Source organism: Neomonachus schauinslandi, chromosome 1 (genome assembly GCF_002201575.2).
Source record: "Neomonachus schauinslandi chromosome 1, ASM220157v2, whole genome shotgun sequence".
In the NCBI taxonomy this organism is placed as follows: Eukaryota; Metazoa; Chordata; class Mammalia; order Carnivora; family Phocidae; genus Neomonachus; species Neomonachus schauinslandi.
In genome coordinates this window covers 120,168,231-120,188,130 of record NC_058403.1, presented here as the reverse complement: position 1 = coordinate 120,188,130, position 19,900 = coordinate 120,168,231, and the positions used below count along the sequence as shown (strand labels likewise).

The 19,900-nt window shown below is 37.8% G+C and overlaps 1 protein-coding gene across 1 annotated transcript in view; it reads right to left on the bottom strand.

Moving 5' to 3' along the window:
• COPB2 (COPI coat complex subunit beta 2) overlaps positions 1-13,598 on the bottom strand; it is a 29,105-nt gene extending 15,507 nt beyond the window's left edge. The window contains exons 1-5 of the mRNA XM_021678868.2: positions 13,507-13,598; positions 6,785-6,922; positions 3,251-3,337; positions 2,746-2,872; positions 1,735-1,883 (exon numbers count right to left, since the gene is read on the bottom strand). Coding sequence (XP_021534543.1) covers positions 1,735-1,883; positions 2,746-2,872; positions 3,251-3,337; positions 6,785-6,922; positions 13,507-13,509 — 504 coding nt within the window. The 5' untranslated portion in view covers positions 13,510-13,598. The remainder of the gene's footprint in view (positions 1-1,734; positions 1,884-2,745; positions 2,873-3,250; positions 3,338-6,784; positions 6,923-13,506) is intronic.
• Between the last annotated feature and the right edge of the window lie 6,302 nt (positions 13,599-19,900).

Below are 19,900 nucleotides of genomic sequence, written 5' to 3'. Positions count from 1 at the left end.
ACCTCCTACATAGGAGGCCCTCTGGGAAGTATAAAGATGCATAAACAAATGTAAATACTTCAGTAAATACCTACTATATACAACAAACTTTACTAGAGCCAAAGATAAGACAATTTATGGTCTCAAGATACACCTTTTAGTGAAGAAAGTTGGAAACTAATTTCAAAGTTTCCAACCTATGTCAAAAGCAAGGACAATCCAGCAAAATGGAAAAAAAAGTACGGTCAAAACCCTAACAGATTTAGACAGATATCATTTAATACTAAATTATCAGACAAATAACATATAACATTTTATATTAATTAAAGGAATATTATAAGATGTAAGCATACACACGTAAGCAAACGTTAATGCAATATACCATTTTAAATCTATGTATATAAAGACATTTTAAGTATTGTAATGGAAAAGGGAGTATGACTACACTCACGCAACATGTATTAAGTGTTTAGTACAAGCAAGGTATTGTGTTGCTTGCTACCGAGTATTTGTTTGAGGGAGTATTTATTTGTCACCCCCAGAAACTGGGGGTGACACCCAGCTTCTGCCCCAAACATCAACATTTTGGGAGATAAAACATTTCTGGAGACACATCAGTTATCATTCAAAACGAAGGGAATAGAGACACAAAGGAATGGAAGGAATGGGATGAGTATGATTGGCTCTGTCTAGAGGTGAAATGGATGTCTGAAGAGAGCCTCTCAGAGTAAGTAATTGTGCTAATAAGCCTTGAAAGGTGAGTAGTTCTCCAGAGGGAAAAAAGTAAAAAAGGGAGAATAAACAGTATTGCAAGCAGAGTTAACAGTTGAATGAGGTTTTATGAACATTCATGGCATCTCTAGAGAATGGTGGATAGACCAGGGTTATAGGAGATATCTCATAATATTAGCTGTGGCTAGTCTTGGAAACCCTCATATTTAACAGTAAGGTAGTGGAACTTTATCCTTAGATTGGGAAAAGAAAGGTGAAATCCATGTTTTAGAAAGATACCTGGCAGCAGTACAGAGAAATGCAGTAAGGAAAAGAGAATGGAGGTAGAGGAAATTTTAATGTAAATCATTAATAATCAGCAGATGTCAATAATGAATACACTGAAAGGAAATAAGAAATAGAGGAAATACACAAAAAGGAGAGGAAACAGAAGTAAGAGGACATACTGGCATCTTTCTTATTCTGGGTTTACAGTAGTTTAAAAGTCTTCTAATATATTGCTTTGACATGGAAAAACACTCCTCCCATTAAGAGCATCAAGTTGCCACAATATTTTTCTAAACAGAGTATGTCCCTTTGGACCAAAGTGAGAAGTCCTTGGTTTCACTCATATCTGGAACATAAGGAATAGCACGGAGGACCACAGGGGAAGGGAGGGAAAACTGAATGGGAAAAAAATCAGAGAGGGAGACAAACCATGAGAGACTCTGAACTCCGGGAGACTGAGGGTTACAGAAGGGAGGGGAGTGGGGGGATGGGGTAACCAGCTGATGGGTATTAAGGAGGGCACGTGTCACGATGAGCACTGGGTGTTATACGCAACTAATGAATCGTTGAACACTACATCAAAATCTAATGATGTACTATACATTAGCTAACAAAGTGAGAAGTCCTATTTTGATTTCAATATGAGCTTGTAAGAGAAACTTCTAAGCAAGAATAACTTTCTGGGCAGCCAGTAGTAAAATATCTAAAACAACTATATTTCACCATTAAAACAGATACAAATAGTAGACATCCTACCTTGATGGTCCTGTCCAAAGATGCACTGGCAAACTGATTGTTATCTTTAGGATTGATCACAATCTGCATAACATAATGGGTGTGTCCTTCAAATACTTGTGAGCAGGACCATTTTTTATCCCAGTCCCAGAGCTTAATAAGCATGTCATCTAGGTGAAAAGAAAGTCTCAAGTTAGTTGTCATTTATATTTCTTTCATTCAGAACTAAGATGCAGTCTTTGTGCCTAAAGGCAGCAAATCTAAGAGAAATCATACATTCCATGACTTAAAGAAATAGAATCAGAACTGAACAGATTTTCAAAATCCTTATTTATCCTAAGAATAAACTTAACTCTCTACAGAAGAGTGGAGATAAAATAGAAAAATTACTACTAGCAAATACAAAAATTTCATGAAAAATTTTAAGAAAGACTCAGTGGGCTTTACAGAATTACAGAAGAGTAACACAAGTTTGATTAGAATCTAAGTATGACTGAATAATGATGACAGTGACTAGGGAATAAGCATTCCTCTTATAAAAATGGTAAAAAAAAAAAAAAGCTTTGAATTACTTCTCAATTTTAACTTAAAAATGTTTCAAAGAGCTATTACCAAATCAGTGCAACTTGTTTTAATTACCCTCCAAAAGTCCACTGTTTTAGATATAATACCAAGGAGCAAACTAGCCTGAATATAAAGATAAAACTGACAAGGGTATGCAGCAATCTGGCAAAAACTCACCCACCAGCATGTAAATTAGCTTTCTGTTCAGCAGATGTTTAATCATCTAGACCTTCAGGCCTTCCCTGACAGGAATCGGAGCACAATTGCTATACAAATCCCAAGTACAGTTGATATTTCATTAAATACGAAAGCAAGCAGCATTGATAGCACGATAATGGATGTACATAGTTTAAAGGCTGCTTGGAATTAGAACTCTACATGTAACAGCAGAGAAAGAACTCCAAGTCTCACTGAATGAAAATGAATTACTCAAAGAGATGCACATGACCAAAAGGAGTCATTTCTTACCGCTGCTAGTCAGAATAAAAGGCTGGGTTGGATGAACAGCAATACAGCGAATGTAGTCTGAGTGTGCTTCAAACATATGAACTCTCTCCAGAGTATTGTAATTGAACACTCTAATCTGCATGTCATCCTAGAAGTGGAAATTTAGAAATCATTATTATTGTTATAAACTGTGCAAAATAGTGTAGGGGCGCCTGGGTGGCTCAGTCAGTTAGGTGTCCGACTTTTGATTTCAGCTCAGGCGGTGACCTCAGGGTCCTGGTATGGAGCCCCACATGGGCCTCTGCACTCAGCAGGGAGTATGCCTCTACCTCTCCCTCTGCCTTGCCCCTCACTTTCTCTAAAAATAAGTAAATCTTAAAAAAAAAAAAAGTGTATTATAGGGTCAAGGTATAAAGTCCATGCTTCAAAACATTACACTAATGAACAAATCAAGAATCAAAATCATTCACATAATCACTGACCAGTTAAGGAATTGAAGGGATTAGAAATTCATAGAATTACTTACCGCTCCTGTCACAACCCAATTCTTTCTTGCAACAAACTTTGCAGCTCGAACAGGAAGATCACACACTTCAAATGTTTTCACCAATGTCTTTAAAATTTAATAAGAATATACACTTTGAGTTATGAGAAAATAACTGAAAAAACTACTGTGTTATATTTAAAACATCCAATTATTTAGATCACTCTTAATTTAAAAATATTCTCAGGCTAAAACACAAAAGCTCAACAATCAAATGAAAAAAACAGGCCATCTTTTCTTTAACAGTTTCAAAATTAAAATACTTACAAAGGATAAAAGAAAGCAAATGTCCACAAGATGGAATTTCAGATCCTCTGTGCTCCAGCCTGCCCTTCCTATCTCCCTAGCCTCATCTTTGGCTACTCCCAGCCTTACCTTTGCTCCTCCTGTTCCCTCTGCCTGAAAACCCACACAGAACCTTATACTCCCCTTTCATAACATAGCACTTTCATAATTATGTGTTTAATGTCAATCTTTCCTACTAAGCTTCCCAAGGGCAAGAATCTTGTTCACACTGTATTCCCAGAGCCTAGAACAGTGGCTGGCAAACAACCAGTGTGTAATAACTATTTGTTGAATGAATTGGCTCTTAGTTTTTTCTTTTTAAAATTAAACCTATCAACTCACAAAATAAACTCATAAACAAGATACAATTCCTTTGAACACTTTAGCAATATGTTTCCATATAAATGCTATTTACCTCTCTTTAGTGAAGCATGAAAACACGGTGATTTAAATGTCTTGTCAAGCTGCTCAAAATGGAATAATATATACAGGATAAAAGCAGAAAACTAAAAGACCGTCTTAGAAAGAACAGGGATAAATGCATCTCTTTGTCCTCCCACTTCGATGCTTTATTTTTTAAATTTCTGAGAATCAAACTATCATTTTGCAATCTCTCTTTTTATACCAGAGTAGTGAAAAACAGCACAATCTTACTGATGAACGATGTGCACTAAATAAAAAGGATAGAAACTAGTACACCTGAAACTAATGTTATATTGTATGTCAACTATACTAAAAAAAAAAAGTTTTAAGAGAAAAAAAAAAAAGAATAGACTGGTTCATAAGAACTGTTGAGCCTACTCTGGCTTCTGAAGCCAGACTTCACAGATTCTTCACACAAAGACAATAAATGGGGGCATCAGCTCCAACCTGTACAACTACCAGTTGACTACAATACAGACACTGAGAGCAAACACAACATACAATCTGTAAGATGACAGACAAATCCACGAAAGCTCATAAGGAGCCAACAAATCCAGGGATCTGCTGAGCAGTACAAATAAAGCAGCTGCAGAACAGTCACAGTTCAGGTCCATGTTAAGTACTGTGGCTGATAAAAATGACACGAGAGATGGTTTCCACATTCTAGAAGCTAAACAATCTAAAGAGGAGGAAATGCTACACACTCAATATACACTTAATGTAAATTAGGAAAATAATGACTAACACTTGGATGGGACTTTATAAATCTCACAATATTATCTAGTTTGATTTAATCCTTTTGACAATCCTGTGATATAGGGAAGGCAACAATATCATCTTCATTTTAAATAAGTAAACTGAGCCTTAACATGGTTAAGAGGCTTGCCCACATCATTTAATTAAGCAGGATGGCTTCAAATTTGAACATACTGATTTTTAACCACTGCACTCACCACCTCAAAGACTTAATTGAAATTCAAGTACATTTGAATTACTTCCAAAAACTGTTTGCCTCTTTGAAGAATTTTGCTCTTAATATACATGAGTGGCAAGTAACTTCTTTTGGTGATAAATACAGGGAAAAAAAGAGGGACAACCAAAAATAGATCAACCATTGAACAAAGACTTACTCAGTATCTACTATAAGTCTGGCTGTCAGATATGCACTATGGACTAGGATAATCACTGTCCATCCCAGGACCTCCATTCTTGAAGGAAAGAAGGAAATTAGAAGTTACCAACAAGATGAATTTTGAAAGTGGAAGTAGGTGGCCCTGCCAGAGGTCACAGAAAAGCACAATAGGGAAACAGAGGCAAAGTGGATGAACTAGATAGAGTTACGGTACAGTAAAACCCAGAGAAAGGTAAGGGAAATACAGCTGGGATTTAGAACATACTTCAGTGATATGACAGAGCTGAGAAATGGCTAAATGGAGTTGACAGAAGGGATCCCTAGGAAGAATTAGGATGTGTGGTGGGGGTTGGCGGAGGCACCAACATATCTGATAAGCATAAAATCACAAAGATATTAAACCTGTGAAAGCAGAAGTAGATCAAAAAAAGCAGTTAGCATGCATACTATCTGCATTAAGACAAATGGATTCACAAGATCAAGATTTGAAATTGCAGAGGTTAGAAATCCTGATAGTGAAATAGTGATAAATGGAATATTATTCATTAGCTCAAAAAATAATTATTGAGTACTTACTATGTGTCAGACAATGTTATCAGCACTGGCATAAAGCAGAGAACAAAGTGTTAATGTTTATAAAATGTCACTGATGGGGTCCTGGTTTATTGTGCAGTCGTTCTGTACCATTATAGGGACATAAGACTGTAAAGGTGTTTTTAGGTTTATTCCTGACCTTGGTTCCCCCAAGCCTATTTTTCCATCTTAAATTACTCAACGTGAATTTTGTCTGGATATGAAGTACTTAACCTTGGATGTTGAAGATAATGATTGTGTAAGTAGACACAAAACTGTATGGGGTAGTGCTGATTATATGTTCTGTATTTTGAAGGAAAAAGATTAAGAACCACCAAAAAAGACTGGAAAATATGAGATAAACCAATTTGAAGGATAAATGATTTACTCAGATGAAAAAGAGCAATGGGGCGCCTGGGTGGCTCAGTTGGTTAAGCAACTGCCTTCGGTTCAGGTCATAATCCTGGAGTCCCGGGATCAAGTCCCATGTCGGGCTCCCTGCTCAGCAGGGAGTCTGCTTCTCCCTCTGACCCTCCCCCTTCTCATGCTCTCTCTCATTCTCTCTCAGATAAATAAATAAAAAATCTTAAAAAAAAAAAAAGAGCAAAACAAGCATTTAAGGCAGATAATCTGTATAATGCATATTCTCGTATGTGTAATCAAAAGCTGACTACAAATATTTCTCTGACATACTCTATAATTTGAATGGTTGATTGAAAGTTATCTGCATATCATAATATCAAGGATTTGGGAAAAAATAAAATTAAAAATCCAATTCTTAAGAATACTGACTGAATAGAAAATTATGTACTATACAATACTTTATCTAGAGCAAGTGACCTTATATTGGTGGCAGTTTCCTTCATTTCAAAGAAAATACTAACCTATATCAGAATTTAACATTTAAGTATTGTATATAACAAGACCCAAACATTTTCTCTCACAAGCTATACCCCCATAACTGTTAGTTCCTCTTTCCTGAAAATACTCTGTACTAATTTATTTGAGAAAGCAGTCTGCATACCTACTGGACTCTATGTCTTCTCTTGCATTATAAACACAGTCTAACACACTGTTTCTAAAAAGTCCTTAAAAATTCCTACCTGTGTTTCATGATTCCAAACGCACACACTGCCATTGTAAAGACTTGCCAACATCCATGGCTCTGTAGGATGCAAATCCACACTCTTAACTCGATCCGATCGAGCAGTTAGCTTTCTCTTTATATCAAGTCGCAGAGGCTAAGGAGAAACAACATAAAAAATCCTCAAAACATTAAATTGCTATGCCAAATAAAACATGTTTGAGATCTTAACTAAAAACAGTGCATTAACAGGCCTTCAAAACAATTCAGTTTTTACTTTGCTGAACTGAAGACACAGTTTCAACTCTACCAGCACCTACTTCTTCACTCATACTAACATAAGAGTATTTAAATTTTTTAAATTTACAGTAATGGTTGTCAAACTTTTTGGTCTCAGGACCTCTTTCCACTCAAAAAAATTTCCTAAAGAGCGTTTGCTTATGTAGGTTATATCTATTGATATTTATCATGTGAAACATTAAAACTGAAACAACTTAAAAATATTTATGTATTAATTCATTTTCAATTAACAAAAATAAGCCCATTACATGCTGACTTAACATATTTTTATGAAAAATAACTACATTTTCAAAGGAAATTTAGTGAGAAGAGTGGCAATGTTTTATATTTTTGCAAACTCTTTAACATTCTGTCTTAATAAGAGACAGTTGGTTTCTCATATCTGCTTTGGCCTTCGATATGTTGTGATATGTTGTTCTGGTTGATGTATATGGGGGAAAAATGGCCTCACAAAGATATGTCGTTGGAAAGAGAGATATTTTATTTTTTTAAAGATTTTTTTTTTTTAATTTGTCAGAGAGAGAGAGAATGCACAAGCGGGGGAGGAGTAGGCAGAGGGAGAAGCAGGCTCCCCGCTGAGCAAGGAGCCTGATGTGGAACTTGATCCCAGGACTCTGGTATTATGACCTGAGCTGAAGGCAGACGCTTAACCACCCAGGTGCTCTAGTAACTTTTTTTAAATAGTTGTGAACATTCTTTCATACAGACCCAAACTTGACAAGTGGTAGTTTCCTAAAGGTTAGTTGCAATGTGAAATCTGAAACCACATAAATGAACTTTTTATACTGTTACATAAAAATCTCTTGGCCTATTATGTATTTTGAATGGATCTCTGACCCATGCATCTTTTGTAATATCATGCATTGGTTATTTGGAAAATTTTGGTTCAGTGAATTATGCAGATCTTCCAAAATTTTGACACATTTCATTATATAGTAACAAAAAGTCACATTCATTAATATCACCATCTACCTCAATGGATACATCTTCAAGTATTAGAAATTTACCCAGTTCAATGATAGAAGTTTTCTAAAATTCTAATTTTCACTTGAAAGCACCAATTTTATTATTGGGAACAAATACTGCCCGGGACCAGCTAACTTATTTGTTTTTAGAAAATGTGTGCCAAATAATCAAGTCTGAACAAACACAGTATGTCGGTCACTATTTCAAGTAAGCCTGCAATTTAACAGTATGCAACAGAAGTATCTTGTGCATACTTCTCATGTCATTACACAGAATCTTTAAAAGAAGTATGCTAAAGTATCAAGATGTAATAAAACTAATATTTTTTCCTTGTTTCATCAATGACATTCTTAAGTGAAACTGGATTTAAAAAAAAAATGTGTGGTAATGAAGAATATAAATATACTATTAGTTCAATTTGGTGACATTACACCAGCAGTTCAGTTTTACCTTCTATTAGTTTTACAGCAACAGTGCAAATTATCAATATAGTGAACCTCCTGGAAGAGTATGGGGGACTCCTAGAAGACTGTAGATCACACTTTGAGAATCCCTGGTTTACCAGAATATCTAGTAAGTAAATATAAAATATCTACTAAATCACAATGTTGTGCCCATGTCATTAGTGTCCTATCAGAAAATATTCTGAAGAAGCGTTATTCATGAAGTCTTAGTAATCCTAAACTATAGTATCAATCAAAACAGTATGGTATTGGCATAAAAACACAAAGATCAATGGAACAGAATAGAGAGCCCAGAAATAAACCCATGCATACATGGTCAATTAGCCTACAAAAAAGGAGCCAAGAATATACAGTGGGAAAAGGATGATTTCTTCAATAAATGGTGTTAGGCAAAATGGACAATATGCAAATGAATGAAACAGGGGGGGGCGCCTGGGTGGCTCAGTCGGTTGGGTGTCTTGACTCCTGATTTCAGCTCATGTCATGATCTCAGGGTTGTGAGACTGAGCCCCATGTCGGGCTCTGCACTGGGTGTGGAGCCTGCTTAAGATTCTCTCGCTCCCTCTGCCCTTCTCTGCACCCCCCTCCCTCTCTTAAAAAAAAAAAAAGAGAAGAGAGAATGAAACTGGACAATTATCTTAAATCATAGTTAATTTTACAAAAATTAATTCATAATGGATTAAAGACTTGAATGTAAACCTGAAACCATAAAACTCCTAGAGGAAAACATAGGCGATAAGCTCCTTGATACTGGTCTTGATGATTTTTTTGGATTTGACACCAAAGCAAAGGCAATAAAAGCAAAAATTACCAAGTGGGTCTACATCATATAAAAAGCTTCTGCAGAGCAAACTATCAACAAAATGAGAAGGCAACATACTGAACGGGAGAAAATACCTGCAAAACATATATCTGGATAAGGGATTAATATTCAAAATATATAAAGAACCCATACAACTTAATAGCAAAAAAATTAAGTAAAAAATAGGCAGAGGTTCTGAATAGACGTTTTCCCAAAGAAGACTACAGATGACCAATAGGTACATGAAAAATGTTCACTGTGACTAATCATCACAAATCAAAACTACAATGAGATGTCACCTTACACCTGTTAGAATGGCTTTTATCAAAAAGACAAGAAATAACAAATGTCAGTGAGGACATGGAGAAAAGCAAACCCCTATGCACTATCGTTTGGAATGTAAATCTATGCAGCCACTGTGGAAAACAGCATGGAGGTTCCCCTCAAAATTAAAAACAGAACAGGCTATATGATCTAGCAATTCCACTTGTGGGTATTTATCCAAAGAAAAACGAAAGCATCAACTTGAAAAGATATGTGCACCCCCATGTTCACTGCACCAATAGTTACAATAGCCAAGACATCAAAACAACCTAAGTGTCCACTGATAAATGAATAAAGAAAATGTATATTATACATATTATACATAATATTTCATTATATATATGTATATATTTTATGCATATATGTAATAATACATATTATTTGCATACATATTATTATATATACACTGGAAGTAGATGAATAAAAGCCTCGTGAGGTGTTTGCTTTGTCTCAGGAAATTATCTCTGCTGAAACTATCTAGTTCAACACAAAACTATCATTTTGTGTTGAAAAGTAACCTTAAATTTCTATTCCATTCATGATCATCGTGGAAGATCACAAAAATATTATCTCTCACACACACACACAAGAATATTATTCAGACATAAAAAAGAATGAAACCTTGCTATTTGTGACAACATGGATAGTACTTGAGGGTATTATGCTAGTGAAATAAGTTGGAGAAAGACAAATACCAAATGACCTCACTTATATGTATAATCTTTTTTTTTTTTAAAGATTTTATTTTTTTATTTGACAGAGACACAGCGAAAGAGGGAACACAAGCAGGGGGAGTGGGAGAGCGAGAAGCAGGCTTCCTGCCGAGCAGGGAGCCCAATGCAGGGCTCGATCCCAGGACCCTGGGATCATGACCTGAGCCGAAGGCAGACACTTAACGACTGAGCCACCCAGGTGCCCTCTCACTTATATGTATAATCTTAAAACAAAACAGCTCAAGCTCATACATGTAGAGAACAGACTGGTGGTTGCCAGAAGCAGGGGGTGGGGATGGGCAAAATGGATGAAGGAGGTGAAAGAGTACAAACTTCCAGTAATAAAATAATTAAGTCATGGGGATATAATATATAGTTAATAATACTGTGACGCATATTTGAAAGTTGCTAAGAGTAGATCTTAAAAGTTATCATAAGAAGAAAAATACTGTAACCACATATGGTGATAGATCTTAACTACTTACTCTTGTGATCATTTCACAATATATACAAATACTAAATCATTATGTTGTACACATGAAATTAATATAACATTATGTCAATTATACCTCAATAAAAAAATTGATTTCTGGGCACCTGGGTGGCTCAGATGGTTAAGCGTCTGCCTTCGGCTCAGGTCATGATCTCAGGGTCCTGGGATTGAGTCCCGCATCAGGATCCCTGCTCCTTGGGAGCCTGCTCCTCCCTCTGCCTCTCTCTCTCTCTCTCATGAATAAATAAATAAAAATCTTTAAAAAAAAAATTTATTTCTTTGGAGAAAAGTATTTTGGCAATAATACTAGTAAATGGTAGGTGAATGTGATGTGTGATCAATATGGGTTATATCCATGTCCATGAAGGCCTTTGGAGACAAACAGGAATGTTTATAGCATTTTAATGGATTTCAGTTACCGGAACCTAATGTAACTTAATTGGGAACCTAACTAGTGAGTTACTCAGTAATCTAATACAAGAACCTAATTCTAACTTAATTAGAACAATTTTAAACAAAAATTAAAATACTCTCAAGTCAGAAAATGCTAATAGTTTAAACTTGCTTTTTTTCAATCTAGATTCATCTAAACAGACAAGAAAATGATGTGAATAAGTATATTCTCAATTCTCCCAAGGATACCATTCTAAGAGAAAAGAATTCATTATAAACAATGATGCCTAGGTCAGTAGTCTTAATTCTCTCTTGGCCACAGATCAGGGAAGACTGATTTAAAATATGTTTCCCTGGGCGCCTGGGTGGCTCAGTCGGTTAAGAGTCTGCCTTAGGCTCGGGTCATGACCTCAGGGTCCTGGGATCGAGTCCTGTGTTGGGCAAACTGCTCAGCGGGGAGCCTGCTTCTCCCTCTACCTGCTGCTCCCCCTGCTTGTGCGCTCTCTCTCTGTCAAATAAATAAAATCTTTTAAAAAAATGTATGTTTCCCCTTCAACAGGTTTTAAACACAACCTAAAAGTTTACTTGGCAAGTTACCACTGAATCTTTATTTTTGTGATCTTCCACGATGATCATGAATGGAAGAGAAATTTAAGGTTACTTTTCAACACAAAACGAAGATCAGTAGATAATTTCAGCAGACATAATTTCCTGAGACATAGCAAACACCTCACAAGGCTTTTATTCATCTACTACTTCCAACCTTGTTACTACTTCTGTACATGCCTCCTCCGCTTTTAGCAATAACCTATATCTCTTTATTTGAAAAGATCAGAGTTCTTTGGCTCTTCTCTCACAATCACCAAAAAAGTGTTTCCACTGCCATGCCTTCCTCTCCATCTCAAACTTTCTACTTTCAAACCACCACCCTCACATTCCTTGGCCATTCAGGGAAGCAGGACCTTTTACTTCATCCTTTTCTTAATTTTGCCTCATTAATTAGCATGACAAATTTCAACTCCTTCCACTGGTCTCTAATTTAGAGTGAACAAACATGAAGCGTCTTTTGTGTGCCAGAAACCACAATCAAGGCTTTCACGTAGGCCAGCACATCTCATACTTTTCCTCTAGCAAATGAGGAAATTCATCACTTATAAATTGTGTATATTTTACCATATGGATGTTTAATGATTACTGAGTAAAAGTGATGCTCTGGAAAGGTGGGCTGGGGGACTAAGCAACCCTAGTATACCTCCAAATACCCCCAGTTCACAAATTCCAGTTTAAAAAACACAGCCGAGATCTTTTGCTGTATTTCTCCCAACATTTAAGTGACTACTCTGAATGAAGTAGATATTCTGAAATACAAAGATATTTATACTGTACCCTTAATTCTAAATGTCTCCCTCCATTTTCCAAAAGCTGGATGCATTTAAGACTCAGCTTAAATTGCCACCAATATAATCTTTAGGATTACCCTAGCCAGAACTATCCTTTCCTAAGGGATCTTAAAGAAGCTAATTTTAATATTTGTATACACATCTCTTTTTGCTTTATAGAGTAGATGCTCTTTAGGGCCGAGTCATTGCTTATTCATGTCTTTATATCCACAGCATCTTATATATTTGGATATGGGGATTTAAGGACAGATGGTATAATCAAGGTCTAGAGAATTATGCTGAATTCAAATTTTTGCTCCACCACTCATTTCAAATATTCAATACTGGACAAGTTTACTTAACTTCTCTGAGGTCTGACATAAGTAAAAGAGGGATAATGCTTTTATCTACATCTTAGCGTTATGAGAATTAAATTCAATGTTAAGCAGTTAGAATAGTGCCTGGCCTATCATAACCACTCCATAAACATTATTTATAACTCATTCTCCCAGCTGCTATAAGAATTAGGAGGCAAATGTTTAGCAAAGTGCATGGGCACATAAACACTCTATGGTAAACAAGTGAATAAATTCACGTTTTGTATCTTATACAAAAAATTTTAAATACATTAAAGAATGAAGGATATTTCATTATAAAATGTCCATTACTGAGAGCACAGCAGATTCCAGACCAGAACAGATCACTGGTAACAGGAGGCAGAATTATAATTAAGAGACCTGAGATCTTGTCGATCACAGAACTCAAACTGGACCAGGACCCCACAAGGCCTGAGGCGGCGGCCGCAGCGGCACCGCAGGCCGCTGCTTACCGCAGCCCCCAGTCCAGAAGCCCAAGAATTGGCCTCAGACAACGAGGCCCCGCTCCTTCCTGCAGGGTCTGGACCTACCATCGCTCCGTTGGTCCGAGCCCGGGAGCCCTCACTTGCCACCGGCGACGCAGTCCCTCAGAGACCCACCGACCCGCTGACGAGCCGACTGACTGACGTGGAACTTCCGGGAGGCAATTCTCGCGATAGTGGAGGCCAGGGTCCTAGCGCCTGCGCAAACGCGACGCAGGGCTGACGTTTTCCAACGACTTCTCCGGTTTCCCAGGCAACGCGGCCTCCTAAACTGTCCTTAGCCGACCCGGGGCCGCTTGAGAAGGTGGGGTGTGGTCTTTCCGCCGAGCGAAATGACCTCGGGCTCCTGAAAGAAGACGAGGACTAGAAAACAAAGAAAAAAATATGAGAAAAACGAAATGCTTAGTCCCCTTGGACGCTAACGGCAGGGGGAGCTCCCCCTCAGTGGAGTTGTGGCTTGAGGAGCGCCTTTGGCTTCCTTCCGACTCTGAGGGGAGGGATGGGGAGAGAGGGTAGGGTGAAGCAAGGCTCCAAGGCCTCAAGGCTAGAGAACGAGACCTAGCGAGATCTCTGCGAGCCCTGGACCAAGCGCCGAGTGAGGCTGGGAAGAAATGGCCTGACTCGGGGCTGAGCTTCAGGCCTCTGAGGTTGGAAGGAGGCCAAGAGCCTTCAGTCTGGAGCCCCCAGGAGATGGGGACTACCCCACCATGCATGATCGCTCTTTACTGAGCATCCACTGTGTTATTCATTTATTTAACAAATATTTATCGATCTTCGGCTGTGTGCCGGGAGTACTTTCCTCTCAAATCCTCACATCAAATCTGAATTATCTCCATTTCACTAATGAGAAAACTAAGGCTCAAAGAAGTGCTTTGGCCAAGGCCGCGTAGTAAGTGCTGGAGACCGGATTTCATCTCAGATTCCTACGTCCTCAAAGTCCCGTGCTCTTTCTACTACATCAGAGTACCTCTTCGTTAAGGTAGTTGAGCTCTGGAATGAGGACCTGAGCCACAGGGGTTGAAAAAAACTGCAAGAGCATTTGCCTGCCACCATCCTCCTACACTCCTGCTTTTATTTTATTTTGTTTTAAACCCCGTGGGCCAAATAAAACTTGTTACATATGAACCAATACCTCTGGCTTGAGAGAAGCCTTGGCTTTTTTAGACCTCTGTATTTTCAGAAAAGCTAAAATTGGGTCTATGTGTGTAGAAAGTGATATTCAGAGGGAGACATGGACTCTGCATCAGGTAATTTGGCTTTTAGTGGGAGCTTTGCTGCTAATGTGATCTCTTTATGGGCCTCAGAGTTCCTCGTATTAAAAAAAATTAGGTTGGGGCGCCTGGGTGGCTCAGTTAAGCCTCTGCCTTCAGCTCAGGTCATGATCCCAGGGTGCTGGGATCCAGCCCGGCCATGGGCTCTCTGCTCAGCGGAGAGCCTGCTTTTCCCTTTTGTTCCTGCTCTGCTCTCTCTCTGTCAAATAAAATCTTAAAAAAAAAAAATTAGGTTGAATAATTTCTAAAGATCTTTCCATTTCTAATATTCTGTGATATTTAATAGTAGAAGAGTGGGTCTGGAACTGGATTTTAATGCCAGGAGTTTTATATTATGAAATGTAAGCTGAGACTAATAATTGAATACTTTGCTTACTCTGTGGAGTGATTGAGGGTCACAAGAGTTAGTTGAAAATTTTACAAATGCAAGCTATATCTAATTTACTTGAATAGTGGAGCTGCCAATATTTCTGTTTCCTGGATACTCTTGCAGTTGAGAAAGTATCTTCAGACTTGGCACATTGCCAAGTAATCCAAAATAAAATGACATCATCTCTATTTTCAAGGCACTCAGTTGGGGATACTTAAATCCTTATGTACCACTGGGCACCCAAGGATTTATTTAGCTGGTATTGATGAGAGTTGAGCCCCCAAGTGTCACACTCACTTTGACTATGTCTTTTCTCATTTTTCCCACTGCAGTTAACCAACATTAAGTCCTGCGGTTGTATACTATAAATTCATTTTTCTTTCAACCATTACGTACTGAATTTGTATTATATCCAAAGCACTATACTAGGTGCTGCCTGAAAATTAGACTTATAAAAATTTAGTCTTGGATTTGGTTGAAAGAAATCCCATTTTAAAGAAATAAAATTCTCACATATGAACTAATACATAAAATAACATTAAATATATGTGTATATTCCTATGTTTTCAACTGTGGGTTTAAATCTCTTGTTTGCTCTGTGGTTTAGAGGAGACTGGAAAGTTAGGAAAATAGCTCTGGGGAAAAGAAATATGGACAAGCTTAGCAAATTGATAAAGGGTTTCCCAAGAGGTTGGTTGCAATTGATCAATATATCTTAAAGTCTTACCTGGTCGATTTCTAGGATAACTGTTTCAACAGGTCCTCATTCCAGGGGGGGGGGGGGGGGGAGGGGTCGAGGGGAATTCCAAATGGAAGTTCAGCCAGCAATGCCTCAGTACTCTGTATACACCTTGCTCTCCCCATTCTATTCCCCTCTTCATAAAAAGTTGAAGTGAAAAATAATTCCTTGAGGAAAAGTCTACTTGGTATTTTGAAAAAATAAACCTCTCTCTCTCTTCCTCTTCTTCCCTCTCCCTCTGTGCACACGCATGTATGTGTGTGTGTGAGATCACTTAGCAAAGTGGTGAGTAGGCACATGAATAATAACCTAGTTTCTCTCTTCAAAAGGAGGTCAGTTATGTACAAATAATGAAATAATATACCAAATATGAGTACCCTAAGAAGTACCAATAAAGTACTCTGGGAATAAAATATCTAGCCAGGGGTATCAGTTTCATAAAGGAGGCATAATTTGAGCAGAACTTTGAGGTAAAGAGTATGTGGTATGTTTGAGAACCACGAAAAGTCCAGTTTTCTTGGTATTTGTTTAGGAGGGCATTGAGCCAGTAAATGACACAGAGAAGAAACAGAATAAGACACCTAGGAAAACTATGCCACGAAAGTAAAAGAGAAGGAGAACATAATAGGGTGACCAGCAGTCTAGATGGCTTTAGAAAACTTAAGGAGGTTTGGTATTTGGAAAAAAAAACAACTATTGCCAATGAATTAAATGATTGAGAACACTGGAAGTCTTCAAAAAAGTGTTTTCAGTTAAGTAATGTGAAGGGAAGCAGGTTTGCAAGGGATTAAGATATGATTGGATGGTAAGGAAGTGGAAGTAGTGAATATAATCTATTTTACCAAAAGAGTAGTATGAAAAGGCAAATGTTGATGTCTCACTGAAAGTGAATTGGTTGTTTTTGTATCTAGGGTGTAGTTGACATTACTTCATAATAACACTCCAAATGATGTATGGAAGTAAACAGACCTTTGCAGTGTGAGTAGGAACTAGCCAGACAAATGTCAAGAGGGCATATGCAGAGCCTTTTAAGTGGAGGAAAGAGAGAGTTTAATTTTTCCAGAGAACTAAAAGTAGTTTAGCATGTCTGAGCCAGATAGTAAGAAGGGGGAGGATTGAGAAATGGTACTGGGAAGATAGATGAAGCTCAGATCTTGAAGGTCCATGATTGCCAGTTTAAGGAGTCTGGACTTTATCGAGAAGGCTCTAGGGAACCATTGAAGAATGTTAAGTAGGGTAATCCTCATGCTCCATTACCGATTCATCATTGCATGTCAGTTACTTTCCCTATTAAAGGAAATGTTAAGGTTATCAGCTGGATTTCTGCATGAAGTGAATAAGAAGAGTTTTGACCACATAATCACATACCAACCATTGGCAGACTAAATTGAGTCCAAGAACCACTGAGTTATCTTCCAAGAATGAAGCTTATGGACGCACGACACTAGAGGCAAAAGCTTTGATTACAAAAGCATCGATTAACTATAATGTGCTGTGCATTTCATATGATCACCTTTTAAGAATTTAAAAGTTGTTAAAACAAATTTACTCCATGTGATGTGGGCTTGGGGATAAAGGAATGCTCACTTTTGTCTACCTGAAAGCATAAAAATCTAAATTTTTAGTCCTGTTTTTGGTGTGGGTATAAATTTTACCTTTTAAAAGAATGCATTAACTTCATGTTTAATAAAAATTTTTAGAGGAGGCAGAGTTTAAAATGAGCTTTGAATGAAATGGAGGAGGTGACTGCAAAATTGGAATTGCTAGACTTTGTAAGTATAGTAGAATTTTGGGAATTCGTTGTTTAGTGACCTCCACAGTGTTCCACATGCCAGGACATTCTATACCCCATTCTTCACAGTCGGAGCGCTAAGACCACCAATGTTAAGTCTTGACCAACAGGCTCTGGAGACTTCTCTGTCTCAGGGTTGTCTTGTGAGGTGACCTTTCCTGGCCTCAGGTACATTACCTGCGAAATAGTGTTGGGCAAAATGAACTCTGAAATCCCTTCCTACTCTAAGCTTCTTCCTACTTTTGAGTGTGATTCTGTGTTCTTGTCAAATAAAGAGGGCAAAGGGATACAGGATGTATTAGTAGACTTGTGTTTTTACTTCATGCATCAATGCAGTAATTCTTCCCACATATTTCACAGCACGCATCGCTCTTTTTCTCTGGAAGCCACCTTTGATCAGCAAATTTTGGGTGAGGGTTCATTATTCTTTGAACAATACCATACAAACCTGAGGGTCCTAGGGTTTAGGGCAAGGAGCGTGACGGATGTGAGGGGACCAGGAGCAGAGGCCCAAGCATGCATGGTATGCAGAGGTCCTTGGTGAACATTTTCTGACAACCAATACTTAACTTTCTTTCCAGAGAAAAGATTTTACAAAGTTTTACATAAGCAAGTTGATAGGTTTAGAGCAATTATGTTTCCTTAAGAATTATGTCCTTGTAAATGACAGTGCTGGATATAAATAAATGAATAATAATGACAAATAGCCTGGATATCTGGTGTGTAGCAGTTACCTTTAAATTAATTGAAAAAAAATTTTAACGTAAAAGTGAAATATCTGGAGTGACAAGGCACTGCACAGTATAATTTCCATCAAATTGCCTTATTCCACTTTCTTCTAAAGAATTTGTCAGTTCAAGTTGATCTAAGGGCATTACTGAATTTGAATTCAAATGTAGTTCAAGCCCAAGTTTTAAAAAAAAATGAAGTCCTTGGGCTCTGAGCTCCTGATATGCTTTTGTACCTGAAGGTGATAATCCAAATCATATTGAGCTGCACTCCTATAGGACTTTTCATTTGATGTCAAAACAACTTCACATTGATAGTGCTTGATCCATCACTAAAATCCAAATAAAGGTATCGTCACTAGGAAGAAGAAATTGTTTCTTTTGCTAAACATGGCTATATCTTGGCATATCTACATTGACAAAGAATGCAGATATAACTTTATCTTGAAAAAGTTTATATATAAAGTGAATGTTAGCTAACTGGATCATATATACATTTTATTTACACACACACATATATTACAGGTGGTTTTATTTGTATTTTCTAACTTTTTTCTACTATAAACATACTGTGTAAAAAAATTTTAATGCAAATATATAGCAAAGGAGCTTGTCATTTGAGGGAAGCCTATTTTGAATCTGACTATAAAGCAAAGAAATACCTCTTATTTTCTGCATAAACCTGGATTTTCATTTTATAAAGCCTATTTAAGGGCAACAAAATGATACAGTCATATCAGGAATGAACAGTTTGCCAAAAGAGAATACACAATCCCTGAGTATTCCAGGGGAAGTATGAACCAGGTTTCGCAAAAGGATGTTATCCTATGGATTTTTTGTTAAGGTGTATTCCTGGTAGAACTAGACAAGGAAGCAGCTGTGTTGGAAGATTTAAACAGCAGGGGCGGGGTGGGGGCTGGGTGGCTCAGTTAAGCGTCTGACTTCAGCTCGGATCATAATCTTGGGGTCCTGGGATTGAACCCCGCATTGGGCTCCCCGCTCAGAGGGGAGTCTGCTTGTCTCTCTGTTCTTCCCCTGCTCTTGCTCTCTCTCAAAATAAATAAAATCTTTAAAAACAAATAAACATGCAAAAGAGTAAGGTTGAGGCAGGGATCAAGAAGGAGGAGGGATGAGAGCTGCTTAAGGTAGCCCATTGGAAGGGCTGTAAGCAGAGCTTGTATTCAGCTGGTATGTAATAGTACTGCCAACACATGTGTTGAAATACGAGTTGCTGGATAGCTGCTACTTTGAATGTCTCCACCATCCTAGCTGTTCTGGTCCCTCCCCTGGGCTTCTCCACATTCTAGCCACTAAAGGGGTAACAACTTATACAAGGGGTCCCAGGACCCCGGTCTTGCGCAACAGCCAGCATCTGGTCTGATCCTGGGAATCTTTTCTGTTTGATGAGTGCTGGGGCTTTTGAGTACTGTCAAATATTCTGAGTATCAGTCCTACCTGTAAGGTAAGGATAAGGAACTGGTCCTTGATGCATCAATAAATGAGGAATCACTGAAAGGAGAAAGCAGGTGTTTTCCACCAACA